At 33.1% G+C, this 14119-nt stretch overlaps 1 protein-coding gene across 9 annotated transcripts in view; it reads right to left on the bottom strand.

Moving 5' to 3' along the window:
- The window catches only part of LOC106669978 (synaptotagmin-7), a 378922-nt gene that overhangs the window by 100053 nt on the left and 264750 nt on the right, over positions 1 to 14119 (bottom strand). The window contains exon 1 of one of the 9 annotated variants that reach the window (XM_014399941.2): positions 1063 to 1408. The exons of the other annotated variants lie outside the window; for them this stretch is intronic. Within the exon in view, the coding sequence (XP_014255427.1) occupies positions 1063 to 1067 (5 nt within the window). The 5' untranslated portion in view covers positions 1068 to 1408. Of the gene's footprint in view, positions 1 to 1062; positions 1409 to 14119 lie in introns of those variants that run through there. 9 annotated transcript variants of the gene reach the window in all.

The following is a 14119-nucleotide window of genomic DNA, read 5'->3' as shown; positions in this document are numbered from 1 at the left end:
GCTTAAAACTTAAATGGTCAGAATAATCTAGGACTTGAATCTAATTGTAAAAGCAAATATGGTATTATATGTTTTTATTATAAAATCAAATTTATTCTTCATATTTTTATATTATCTTCTCAGCATAAAAAAATTATATCTTAATTTTATGAGTAATTCTTAATGAACTAACATAAAAATGATAGGCTAATGAAAAAACTTTCCAAAGCACTGGGGTGGACTTGTTGAAATATGCAAATCGCAATCCGCACAAAAAAGCAATTGTGTTTCTGCTCCATCTTTTTGTATTTTTTGGCCTTTTAACGTTTTTTTAAAATTTATTAATTGCTTTGTTGTAATAACAATAACAATGTACAACAATTTTAATTTGCAACAAAAATATTTCAAGTCATTTGTCCAGATTGATTTATGACGCATCGTATCTATTATTATAGTTTATGATGTAGATGATAATTCGCCGATTGATTCAACCTGAACAATTTTTGTTTAATATTTATTATATTTAATTTGTTGATACAATTCTTTTTTTTCGAAAGTTTTAATTTCATCACTTCAGGTGGTCAAAAGGTCCTGGTTTGCTGAAGGGGCTGCTTGGTTTTTCGGGAGTGAAAGTGTTTTGTTAAATGTTAACTATGTTGTTTGGTTAAAAAAAAAACTGTTTGAAATAAACAAAAATGTTTCATGTGCACTAAAATCATAAGTATTCTAAATTCGTACAGGTGAATAAACTATTCTATAATTTTGAATAAAATTTTGTAAATATTTGTGCTTTGATATCAGGCAAAAAGCTGAGCATTTTAAACAAAAAAAAACATTTTAAGCTAATAAAAAAGCCTATTAAATCTATTGGATTAAACAAAAACAACAACAAAATACAATTATATCTATGTTCTACCCTTTAAATTAAAGGTATTGTAAGCGTCATTTTGTAGTTGTCGTGTATAATAATAAGCAATTCGAAAATGCAATTTGTTGCCTATCGTATGTTGAGACTGGGAGGGATTAATGTACAGAAGCGAAGCAGGCTATGTTGAAAGAAAAGTGTTCGGTGACGCTACCCACCCCATTTTTGACCTTGCATCAGACCAGGACTAAGGACGGTATCAGACTGGAAGGTTTTCATCCCTTGGACGAGCTCTACCCCCACCATAGACTGTAGAAAATCCGCCTCCCACTGACCGCCCCTCCACCAGGTACTTACTACCAACCCCGAACTTACGCAACATTCCGGATGCGACTTAACCGGTTATAAATGAAAAAAAAGTGCGATTTTTGTGCGCCTTTTAGAGGGTTACGTCTAGAGGGAAAACACTCATTTTTGTGTGAAATGTTTTTTTTGTTGCCAAACTCTCGACTTAACGGGGATTTATGGCAGCTGGCTGCAGCTAGTTCACACGTTCGGTGAATGTTCAAATTAAGAATTCATTATTTGCTTTTATCTGTCCGTTTTACTCATTTCGCAATAAAAGTCAGAAATTCAAATAATTATAGTTTGGACAAATTAAGATAAAACTTTTCACGACATTTTAAACTTGTCTACTAAGTAATAGATTACGCTTAGGGTTGCTGAAAAAAGTATGTCTTAATGAAAAGATGAAAAGAAAAGCAAATAGATAGAGTAAAAAATACATTAATTCATTAATGAATATCGTTTTGTTTAAACAATCGAGAGAGAGAGAGAGAGAGAGAGAGAGAGAGAGAGAGAGAGAGAGAGAGCGAGAGACATGATAAAATTATCATTGCGGCGCTTCGCAATGCTAAACCTGCACGACCGATCCGTCATGTTGGCTTTTCATCTATTCAAGCGCCTTGGTAAAAAGAAATTTGTACTTCGTTGTTTTTTTAAACGCTGCGCGTATTTCTCCGCTTCACAGAAAAACATTGAATCATGTTTTTGGTTCAAGGTTTGTTTCACAAGGAAGAAAATGTTTAATAAAAATGAAGGTAGGTGATAAAAGCATTTCCATTACGTTTCAATTAATAGTTTCTATTATTAAACAAACATCAATAAAGTTTCGTGTAGTCAGGACAGAGAAATTAGAAAGAAAATAGATAAAAGTTTTCCAAATACTCCTTTTTGGGCTAAATTACATTGCGTAGAGTAGTTACATACACACACGCATATTTAACGCGTGAGCACCTTTAAATATACAACTTCTGGTATCGTTTTCTTGTTTGAGTGATAGAGTACAATTAATAATTAATACGATTTGTGTGTGTGTGTGTGTGTGTGTGTAAGTGAAAAAAAGAAAAAAAAACGTTTTCTGAAACTAACTTAATTCTGAACGTAAAGAAATTAAAAAGACTACCATCTGGACACCAATGGTTGGCAAGAATAGTTAATGACGTTTAAAATGAGATAACGGCAGTCAAAACTGAGTTCGGGAGAGTGAGTGAGAGAGAGTGAGAGAGTGAGAGAGAGAGAGAGAGAGAGAAAGAGAGATAGAGAGAGAGATAGACAGAGAAAAAGAGAGTGAGAGAGAAAGAGAATAAATACAAAATCGTCATTACATTGCTGCGCTAAACTAAACCTGCACGTCTGATCCGTAATGTTGACTTTTTATTTATTCTAGCGCCTTGCATTTGTAATTCGTTTTTTTTTCTTTATTTTTTTCTTAAGAAGAGCCAAATCAAACTCGCAGTTTGCACGGGCATGCTTTTCTGCTTACAGAAAAACATTGAATCATGTTTATGTTTTTGAGTTAGACAAACAAATATATCAGGATGTGAACCTGTATCCTACTCAGCAGTACTTCCCAGTTTCATTAAAATAACTATGGCCGTCAAAACTTTTCTAAACGACATCTATGAGGTTCTTCACAAAAAAGAGCTCATTCGAAAGACTTCTCACTATCATGCACCGAATGTTGCCCTGTATTAATGTCACCTACAAACAAACCCAGGTCTTATCCGGTCAAGTGAAAAATAGAAATACAAAACAATGTTAGCCCTTGTGACAACTCCTCTGCACAAAATTCGGGCTAAATGCTGTACCCCTGCGCAATGTTCGAAAGCAAAAGAACTGATGAAATTCTTGGTGATGATCGGTGCTATGTGGCCCAAATAAAACAGTCACTTGTTGTCAGATGATAAAGTGCTTGGATTTGATAACTTCTTTTCAGCAATAGACTAAGATTATCTGCAGTTTGTATGTTTATCCTTCTAATTGATTGTTATTGATTTATAAAGCCCTAGTTTACATTACTATTTTGTAGTGACTTTAAATTTTTTTCTTTAAACATGTGATTTATAAAGACTTAGTTTCCATTACTATTATGTAATGATTTTAAATTTTTGTTAAAAATATGAACAAGGAAAATATATACTTATTTTCATTTATTTAAGAAATTCTTTTTATGTAAGGTTTTGGTTGAGATGAAAACGTTAGTGTCACGAGCGAGATTCGAAACCACGACCTTCGGTTCAATGCTTCAAGACTTCAACTGACTGGAAGTCACGATAGCTCACGTGGTTAGAGCAGCGGCTACCATGACCTTACATAAAAAGAATAATTAATTGAAATAAATATTATTAAATATTATGAACACTAAACATAAATTGGTAATTATTTAAGAAACTTAAAGTATAAAAAAATGTTTATTTACTATCAGTCATTTTTTTGAATCATTTTGTAGGCAAAATGCGTGAAATTTTTCTATGGAGCATGTTTAATAAATAAATAAAACATGCAAACTACTCCTATCAATTATTGATTGTACGCAATAAATTTGTTGACTCAGAGTTCAGAGTTGAATTGATTAACAGAATGCACGGCAATAGAAATTAAATTATTGAAGCTGTTTCATCCAAGATGGGTTTCGATAAGACAACAGTTCCAACCATCAAAATTAGTGTTATTATCTAATTGACCCATAAACAAATGTATTATCATAATGCTGCTAAGCATTCGTTAAAAAGCACTGGGAATCATGGTAATAGATAAAGTCATTTGCCTTGGATGGAAAATATTGTTAAATTTTTTATTCATAATTTTTCAACATTTTCTTCCAAAGTGTATTTTAACGAATGTCAAAAGATAACGACAAACCACCAAAAAGAACTTGTTTTAGAAATGCCACGATATAACTCTGTCTTTTACACTTTATTCCGTAACATTTAACTGTGCTCGGTAATCAACCCCTTCCCATCTCAACCCTACAACATTAAACACCTAAATAAATTACATTTTTATTACAGCCATCCGCATTATTCTAAATAATTTCTCACATGGATTAACAAATTAATTTTTATTATGCTATTATGCATGATTCCTACCCTAATCCTATTTAATTGATTAGGTAATTAATTACATTAAAATATATTGTTGCAACAAGTACTCAGATAACAGAACAACATGCCGTTGATCGACAAGGGAACTTTCTTACTACTATTATATTTAGTGGTCTCTTGACCAAATTACTGCTTTCAATTAATTAATCTTTTTATGTAAGGTTTTTGGTTGAAAGGAAAAATTATTGTCACGAGCAGGTTTCGAACCCTGGACCTTCGGCTGCTCTACCACTTGAGCTATCGTGACTTCGATCCACTCGGACACTAACTTCCCATCTCAACCCCACCTTTTGAATTTTTCCTCCTTTTTGCCATTTTTCTTTGACTTTTTTATCTCAACTAAAAACCTTAATTAATTGAAAGATATTAATTGTTTAACCGGACCACGAAAATTAGTGAATTTAATAATTTAAAATGGCGTATACTTTCACTAAAGCTCTCCGTGGCCATTTCATTTGGCTAGGTAGGTTGAGATGGGGTGTTGGTGTCAGAGTGGATCGAAGTAGTTAGAGCACGGCGCCGAAGGTCGTGGGTTCGAATCCCGCTCGTGACCCTAAATNTGGCACGAGAGGGATTCGAACCCACGACCTTCGGCTTGATACGCCGCTGCTCTACCACTTGAGCTATCGTGACCTCGATCCACTCGGACATCAACTCCCCATTTCAACCTACAAATTTTCTAATTTTCCCTCCTTCTTGCCATTTATGAAATTTCGTGTAATCAGGATTCGATTCTCGGCGACATACGAACATATTACTGTTAAAAGGAGAACTTCTCCTCTTCAAATTATCACAATTAAGCTTAAATTTTGTATCATTATAAATGAAAAATAAAAATCATATGAACAAAAACTTTTTCAAACGTTTTGGTCTATTGTTCGAGAAATGATTTCTTTATGGTAGCCAAATTAGTGTGTTTTCATTAGTTTTAATTTTTCTTGTAGATCAATACATCTGCTCAAAAGTTACCATTTTTGTAATTTTTGATATTGCAAAAAAGAAATATCAAATGATTTTTCTGTTCAAAAAATTAAGTTACTTTAAGATTAGCATCTTAGAGACGTAGCAAAAAAACCAAAATATTTTTTTAGATCGAAAAAAGTTGATTATCGATTTTTGCATTAAAAAATAACTAAAATTAATTAGTGACGACCTTCGGCTGGGTTGGAATCCCGCTCGTTACACTAACGTTTTCATTGCAACCAGACACCTTACATAAAATTCTTGATGCAATTCTTTGTACCATTTGTACTGCTGGTTTTTCTCTACATCCCAATATAATCATTACCACCTATCCAATCTAACTTCCAACATCCAGAAACACTTTGAATTTATCAAAGATTTGTACAAAAAATGTACATTTACGATGAAAAAACAGTCTTGCCCTCCCTGTACATCATTAGTAAGAGGCTACCGAATTTGAAGTCAGATACTTAGATACCTAGACTGACATGTCTAAAATAACCTAATAGAACAAACTTTGAAGGACCGACTACGTACTCTACTTTGAAGATTGATGCTTCACCTGGACCTGCCACTACAAATAAAATGGCAGGACCTGAACGTCGGACTTTTTTATAAACTACTTGGACACCAATTTAACATGTCCACAAAAAAACTTTCACTCTACAAAACCCTCCTCAATCAGTTTTCCTTCCAATCTAAATTTCTCAGAATCATAGTCAAGGATGTCCAATACCATCGTCCATAACGACCTTAAAATACATAATAAATTAATTCCCACCACATTTTCTAAGTTCCACGATAATTCTCCATTCTCACCAATCCATTAGCTCAATCCATGTTCAACATAATCCATCTATATAATCCCGTCAGACGACTAAAGCGGAGATGGCCTCGGGGTTAGCCCTTATATAAAGTTGTAAGAACAACAATGGTTGCTCACTACCCTCAAGGGATAGTGAACTGTAAATGTGTAATAAAATCCATTAAGTTGCAAAATGCATTATTTTATACAGTTGGTAATACATATTTTATTAGAAAAAAATTGAATTAAATAAGAGCTTATTTTTAGAGAAAAAGAGATATGGGAAGAAGAATCTTAAATAGAAAACATCGTATTTCATTATTCTCCTTTGTTCAATAAACATACTTAGTAATAATAATTTTATAATAATAAATTAATACTTAATTTATAAGTATTAGCAAGCCCCGCTGTAACAAAGTACGGCATATTTCTCTAGCTTTATGTGCTGAAGTAGGTTTGGGTTCCCTTGATTATTCCAGACTTTATTTCTTTTCCTTTACTGACCATGGTATTTTTTAGCCTGAATCTTTAATTTCTTTTTGTACTATAAATTTTACTCTACGTAGGTCCATTAATTGAAATCTGCTTTAAAAACTGAATTTACTGATTGTGTGATTATTCTTCACATAATTGTACAGTGATATAATAAATCTACACTTTTGAGCTGTTTTTGTAAAGATAAATGTATTTACTTATTACATTTTTTAAATTTTGAATTGACGAATGCAATACTCTAGAAATAATAATTACTCTAATTAAAAATTGAGGTTAAAGGATTTGTAGGACTCGAACCCACACCCACGGTTTTCTGATCAGTACTCTGACGTTCTGACATTGAGCCAACGTGATTTACGCATATCTCAAGCATAGTTTTAGTAAATAATACAAAATGTACCATGTTATCAACTTTCAATGTTAACATTATCAATTTGTTGGATTCGTGAGGAACAGATAAGAAAGAGGTATTTAAAATAAACATTTTTAATTTTGTTGCGAAAGTTTCGATCTTTATTCGTGTCTTCATCAGGGCTTAAATTATTTTTTTATTATCAATTATTATGTTGAAATTTGCAAACAAAGCTACGTCGAGAATACTTAAAAATCGAGAGAACTAGCAATGTTCGCCTATTCTGCTTATTTTTTAAACATTGTCAAATAACGTGATGATTCAATCCAGACAAATTATAATTCTAAATTATAATCTTTATTATTATCAATCCATTTTCATATTTTCTAAATAAAAATTTAACGAATAAGTTTAGTTTATTTAACATAAAATGACAAAATTTTAATATCATCAATATTTGATTTTCAACCGATACTTTAAATTTGTAAAAACGTCTTTTCATACAACATAAACAATCAAGTTATTTCCGTAAGATTTATTGCTGATTTCTAAAGTAAGCAAGCCCCGCTGTAACAAAGTACGGCATATTTCTCTAGCTTTATGTGCTGAAGTAGGTTTGGGTTCCCTTGATTATTCCAGACTTTATTTCTTTTCCTTTACTGACCATGGTATTTTTTAGCCTGAATCTTTAATTTCTTTTTGTACTATAAATTTTACTCTATGTAGGTCCATTACTTGAAATCTGCTTTAATTCATTCTGGGATGAAACTTATTACAAAAAGTTTGAAACTTTTAGAAACGATTTTATATTTCTTTCTGTTTTCATGTTATCTCTTTCCGTAATTTTGTTACTCCAAGTTCTCATCCATTTAGTCTTATATTATTTATCGTGTTTGTATAGAATATTTTGACTCTTATTTCTGACAAAGCTAATTTTTTTGCAATAAGAATTTTAAAAATATATTTGATCTTGACAAGTAATTTTATTTTCAGATTTTGTTTTACTGTTTGTTGCACAGAGTTCTAAAGCTAGAAGTCCTTTTGTCTTACACGAAAGTATGTTTTATTTCATGACAGTCTTAATTCACGATTAAAGCCCAAAACTTGTAATAAAATCGTATATGCAATTTTATATATTAATATTATATTTTTGTTTAAACTGCGAAGTATTCAGAAGGAATGATATGATATGCAGATGGTTAAAAAAAAAACGAATTTGTTCAGTTGAGCTAGACATGACAAGGGGTAGTAGCCCCCACAAGGGAGGATATGGCAAATTCGGTCCAAAAGGCAATTGGAATGAGGACATGTAAAAGACCAAGTAAGACATTTCTACCACAAGAGAACCTGGTCAAATCTTGGGGATTAAAACCGAAAATGGCTCATTGTCTATACACGGCGATAATAAGACCCAAAATAACCTATGAATCATTAATCTGAGGATCAAAGCATTTGCAACTAGAAACTGTGTTAAACCTTCCTCTACTGGAATCAATTATAGAAGGACAGGCTAGGAAAAGCTCATTTAGGCTTCAAAAACAATCAAATTGGATTGGAATTAAACTATTCGGGCACACAACGTTAATTAATAAAATGAGACACCCATTCTTAGAAAGGTGATCCCGGAAACATTCTTTAAAACATCCAATAAAGTCTCAATGGACTATAAAGGACAGGAAGAACTCAGGAGAGCATCAGGTACAAGGTTTACAGATGGCTCCAAAACAAACGAAGGAACCAGATCAGATCATTTCTGCACAAGCCCAAAATATGAGTAGTAAACTCAATAGGAAAGTCACCTAAGTCTTTCAAACCCCCATCAACACTTGTACTTCACAAAATGTAAAAAGACAAAAAAAATTCTCACAGGATCGGATAGTCAATCGTCTATTAAAACTTTACCGTGTAAACAATTCAAATCAAAATTTTCCAGTGAATTAATCTAAAATATCTAAAACCTGAGGATACACAATCTCATGATATGTCGGGTATCAGGACACAAGGGAATTTTGAGTAACGAAAAATAGAAACATTGGCCAAAGGAGGATCTACAAGACCATATAGGCTCTGAACCAATACTTTCGTTAACAAAAACCAACAGAAAAACAGAATCCTCCATCACAAAATAGATTTAAAAAAGACAAAGGGCGAAGTTCATAAATTATAACTTCTAGACAGAGTAAACTTATGTTAAAACAATCCTCACTAATTATCAGACTGGCAACCCACTGATGCGGTTAAAGAGGGCTAAACTGAGAGGAATGATGTATACCTGTCCCTGGATTATGAGAAAACATCTACGCTCCACATAATTTTCGAATGCGAAGTAACCGCTGAATGCAGAAATAACCCGGGATACAATGAAAACCCAGGGAATGTAATATCCTAGTATTTCTTAGGAGAAGGAAAGAGTCGATTGCACTGTACTAGGAAAGTACTATTAGCCAGAAGGCCGAGGAAGCACAAACCAAGCTTACTAGTATTCATCAACATCATCATACATATAAAATGACATATTTTATATAGCAATGATTATTTGGAAATCGTGAGATGCGGTCTGGAGTGATGTAGGTTTCAGAAAAACATTTTCTTTATCGTGCCAACGTTTCGATCTTTATTGAGATCATCTTCAGAGCCTGACTAATCACCACACATTTATATAGCAATATTTTTTAGTTCATTAGTCCTAAATAATCTGGGAATGTGTACTGATATATTTTTTAAACAGGTAAAAACCAAGCAATACTCCGACAAAATAAATCAATTGGAAAAATTTGCTTGTATTATTTATAAACAGTACAAATACATTCAAGAAAAAAATTCCACTGCTTTGAGTAAAATAACAAGAAATTAAAAACTCAAGATGTAACGCTTCCTGTAATTTGGAGCGCCGGGCGTGAAAATCCGTTTTATACGGCGCTTGTTTTACTTTTCTTTTGCCGTCTAGTATAAAATTAAACTTTAATTAATCGAAAGAGTTTAATTGTTTAAATTGGACAAGAAAAGTTTGTGTTTTCTAATTTTAAGGATGTTTTGGGTTCGTCTATAATGAAAGTTCCAGGTTATTATAACAATATCGGTATATTTATTGTGCCACGTTTAATTAAAAGTGCAACCTAATAGGCTTATGTGTGAAAAGGACAAAAACTTTCTTGGTAAATAAGTTCTTGTATTATTTGGTTAGTTTTAAGTTTTTAATTGCACGTCGAATAAAAAAGAAAACATTTGATGACTTAGTATACGTTGTACAAGTGTCAACTTATTAATTTTTGAAATATCGTTTTTGAAAAGTTGGTTTTACTTTGTGCCTTAGAAGCTGTACAATTTTGGCTTCAGCTTGGTTATAATGATGATGATACGTGGTTTATGCTTCCCAGGCACTGCAGCCTTCTTGCTTATTGTACCTTCCTAATTCAGAACATCGACTCAATCCTTCTTTCCAGAAATATTAGATCATTGACTGTTGCTGGTAAAATTTCATTCCCTGGTTGTTGTTTTTTAATGAGGTTATGCCTTCATTGAGGTTGCTTTTCACTGAAAGATGATGTGGGTGGCTGTTTCTTCCTCCTCATTCCATAACCTGCAAATGGGATCATAATTGAATATGCCCATGTTATGTAGATGTTTTCTTATATGCCAGTGACCGATTAATATTCCGACCACTTCTGTAAGTCTGGCCCTCTCCAATTGCAGCAGTTTACCAGTCTTGGTTTTAGTATAAGTTTACTGTGTCTAGCGTCTCTAGAGTTGATCCACTTCACTTTTTTAATCCATTCTGTGATGAAGGATTGTGTATTTGTTTTGTTATCCCAAGTGTAGGTTCAGGGCTTATATATGGATTGAAGAACTCCTCTGTCCAATGTGTTTGCTTTTTCATGATCCAACAATTTCTTGTGCCTTGGCACCTAAGATACCATCAGGTTGTTGTGTTTCCCCAAGCTTTGTAGACTTTGGATGTATTCACTGACTAGTTTTTATTCTTTTTCACGCTATTGTTTTAATAGCTGCTTGGTTATCCAACCTTATTTGCCAGTGTAACTTCTTTTAACGTTTTTCTGGGCACACGCATTGATAGGATGTCCTTCTCGTTAAAAGTCCGACGTGTACTTCTCTAATGAGCTCATACTTCGGGCTTGTTCCGGTTCCTTCGTTTGTTTTGGAGTCATCTGTATACCATATCATTGTATCAGATCTCCTGAGTTTTCCTCTCCTGCGGTCTGTCGAGACTACATAGGATTTTGTAAAGCATGTTTCCGGAGTTCATTTAGTCAGCCCCTTTTTCAAGAATGGATATCTAATTTTATTAATTATGGCTGTGAGCCCGAATTGTTTAGTTCACGTCAAATTTGATTGTTTTTGGAGCCTAAAGGAGCTTTTCTAATCTCCTCCTTGTATGAATGTGTCCATTGCTGGTAGTTTTACCAGTTTTTAGTGCACTTGTAGGCTCTCATTGCCACTGATACATAGGTTGACAAATCTTTGTATGCTGCCTAGAGCTTTGGTAGCTAATTTTTGTTGAGCTTTAGTCCCCCAAATTAGTGAAGTATACATACTTTTCGGTCTTATTTTAGTTATTTTTCGTTTTTGCCACGGGGTTCTTCTTGTAGTCATTACAGATATTTTATCTTTTGGTATGATATGCTGCACGCGAGGGTCCTGGTTAGCAGTTTAGCAAAGATTATTCCTAGGTATTTAATCTTATTTTTTAACCCATACTCACGGTTTTCTGATCAGTACTCTGACAATCTGACATTGAGCCACCGCGACTTAAGCAAATCGCAAGGATAGTTTAGTAAATAATACAAAATGTACCATGTTATCAAATTTCGATGTTAATATTATCATTTTGTTGGATTTGTGAGGAGCAGTTAAGAATGGGATAGTTTAAAAACACCATTTTCATTTTTTTCGGAAGTTTCGATCTTTATTCCGGTCTTCTTCAGGCATAAAGTGTTGTGCTATCCTTCTGGTGTCATATTGGTGTTGTGTGAATTTGTTAACATTATTTTTTATTAAATTCACTATTTTTCATGGTCCGCTTGACCAATTAATATCATACAATTAATTAAAGTTTTTAGTTGAGATAAAAAAGTCAGTGTCACGAGCGGTATTCGAATCCACTAGTTTTACCAGTTTTTAGTGCACTTGTAGGCTCTCATTGACACTGTGATACATAGGTTGACAAATCTTTGTATGCTGCCTAGAGCTTTGGTAGGTAATTTTTGTTGAGCTTTAGTCCCCCAAATTAGTGAAGTATAGGTACTTTTGGGTCTTATTTTAGTTATTTTTCGTTTTTGCCACGGGGTTCTTCTTGGCATTACAGATATTTTACCCTTTGGTATGATATGCTGCAGGCGAGGGTCCTGGTTAGCAGTTTGGCAAACATTATTCCTCCTTCCTATTATTAACTGCACCGTTTCGTTATAGACGCATTGTATTTCTGTTTCTTTTCTTGGTGACAGCAATTAGATTAGTTTTTTGAGGGATTTGTTTATGCAATTCATTCACGCATGTTTAATTTGTTTTTAAATTAAACGATTTCAATCGCAACTACTTTGAATAGTCTGAAAATTAATTAAACAGTGTCAATCCCGACAGTCCTATATTATATCCGTACCCTTTTACTTTGTTCCCCTTTGTCCCTTTGAGCAGATTCGCCCTACACCGGATCACTGATTTTTCCCTTTCCCGCTCAAGAGATGAAACTGCACCATTCCAACAATAATCTTTCTTGCTTTGTCTAAAGAGGGACGTGCGGAACGAAAAGCCTCTCGGCATTTATTATTATCCATTTTATCTTAACTGTCAATGCTCTTAGCATTGTCTTTGATGTCGAATTAATTATAAAACTGTTTAGAATTTAAATTAAGTTGGCTTTTCTGGAATGTAATATTATTACGATCTGTTTATATTAGAACAGCCGAACTGAACTCAACTTCAACACTTTTATCGTTCATAAAAAAATCTCAGATAAAAACTTGGGGTTGAAAGTTGACTACGGTTGACTTTTTAATCAAAAACTATTCACCTGTTAAATCGAGTCGCTATTGAAGTTGGAATATATATTATCGGGCCGAACAACGGAAGTTGCAGACTAGGCCTGTTCGTCATGAAAAAATCCATAATGATTCGAAGCCCAGTATCATTTGTCAATGTCTTCCCCAGGTGCTCTCGTTTTCTGGGACACAGGGATCACCTTTGTCGTTCCTTTCAGAAATATGTTTTTCATGCTTTTAAGTTAACACATATTTTAGTACTAATTGAGTCGTTAAGAAGTTGGAAAATGTAACTGATTTGTCATACTAAAAATGCAAGTATACGCACAAAAAAATAGAAAAATTTTAATCTGCAAATCAGAATGGTTGAATGTTTCTTTTTTTCACGCTTAAAACAAATTTAATATTGGCTCATTTAAGTTGGATTTTAATTTATATTCCAACCAAGTGGAATTTAAGGAAAAAACCTATGATGAAAGAATGACAACTTAAGTCTTCATTCATCAACTACTAAATTTATAAGAAATTCACGTTGCACTTAATCTGCCTACCAGACAATTTTTTATATCTGGAAGCTTAAAAAAAATCAATTTTTGTATAAAACTATCATAGTTATGTGCAGTTCCCCATAGTTAAAACGTGAATACCTCGCTGTATTCAGTATGACTCACTAATTTGGAGAAGTATAACAAACAGCATTTATGTCACTCACTAGGTTTCAAAGCATCTAGTTAACGACCCGTTTATTGCAAGTTCAGCAACGTGCCGAAAGTTCGATGATCGCTCCTAAGGGTGGGCTTCAGGAGATGACGGGAAGGGTATTTCTAATTGCAGACGTCTTTATCAGAAGAAAACCGTCTGTCAACTTTTCGTAAGTCAAAACAATTTAATATAAATTTAACGTTATTAAATGAAAAATAAAAACAAACACCTCTTAATTTTCTTGCAAACGTACAAATTTCAATTGTCATTTTTCTCTTTAATAAGATGGTTTTAATAATGAATATTTTTAGTATCAATTTAGTGACGTGAATAATAAAAATAATAATTGCTAATTAGCAAACCCTTGAGTAAGATTTTTTTAAACATTTTTTGTGAAGAGGGGAATAATCGTGATATTCCTGGCGTAAATCCTTGAACAAGCATTACTTCAATTTTCGACCAATCTTTTGAAATTTTTGTAGAAATATTGTTTTTATAAATCCATTATATTTACTG

The sequence above is a fragment of the Cimex lectularius genome, unplaced genomic scaffold, assembly GCF_000648675.2.
Source record: "Cimex lectularius strain Harlan isolate CLEC.00 unplaced genomic scaffold, Clec_2.1 scaffold318, whole genome shotgun sequence".
NCBI classification, from domain to species: Eukaryota; Metazoa; Arthropoda; class Insecta; order Hemiptera; family Cimicidae; genus Cimex; species Cimex lectularius.
This window is presented reverse-complemented; position numbering and strand designations above follow the sequence as displayed.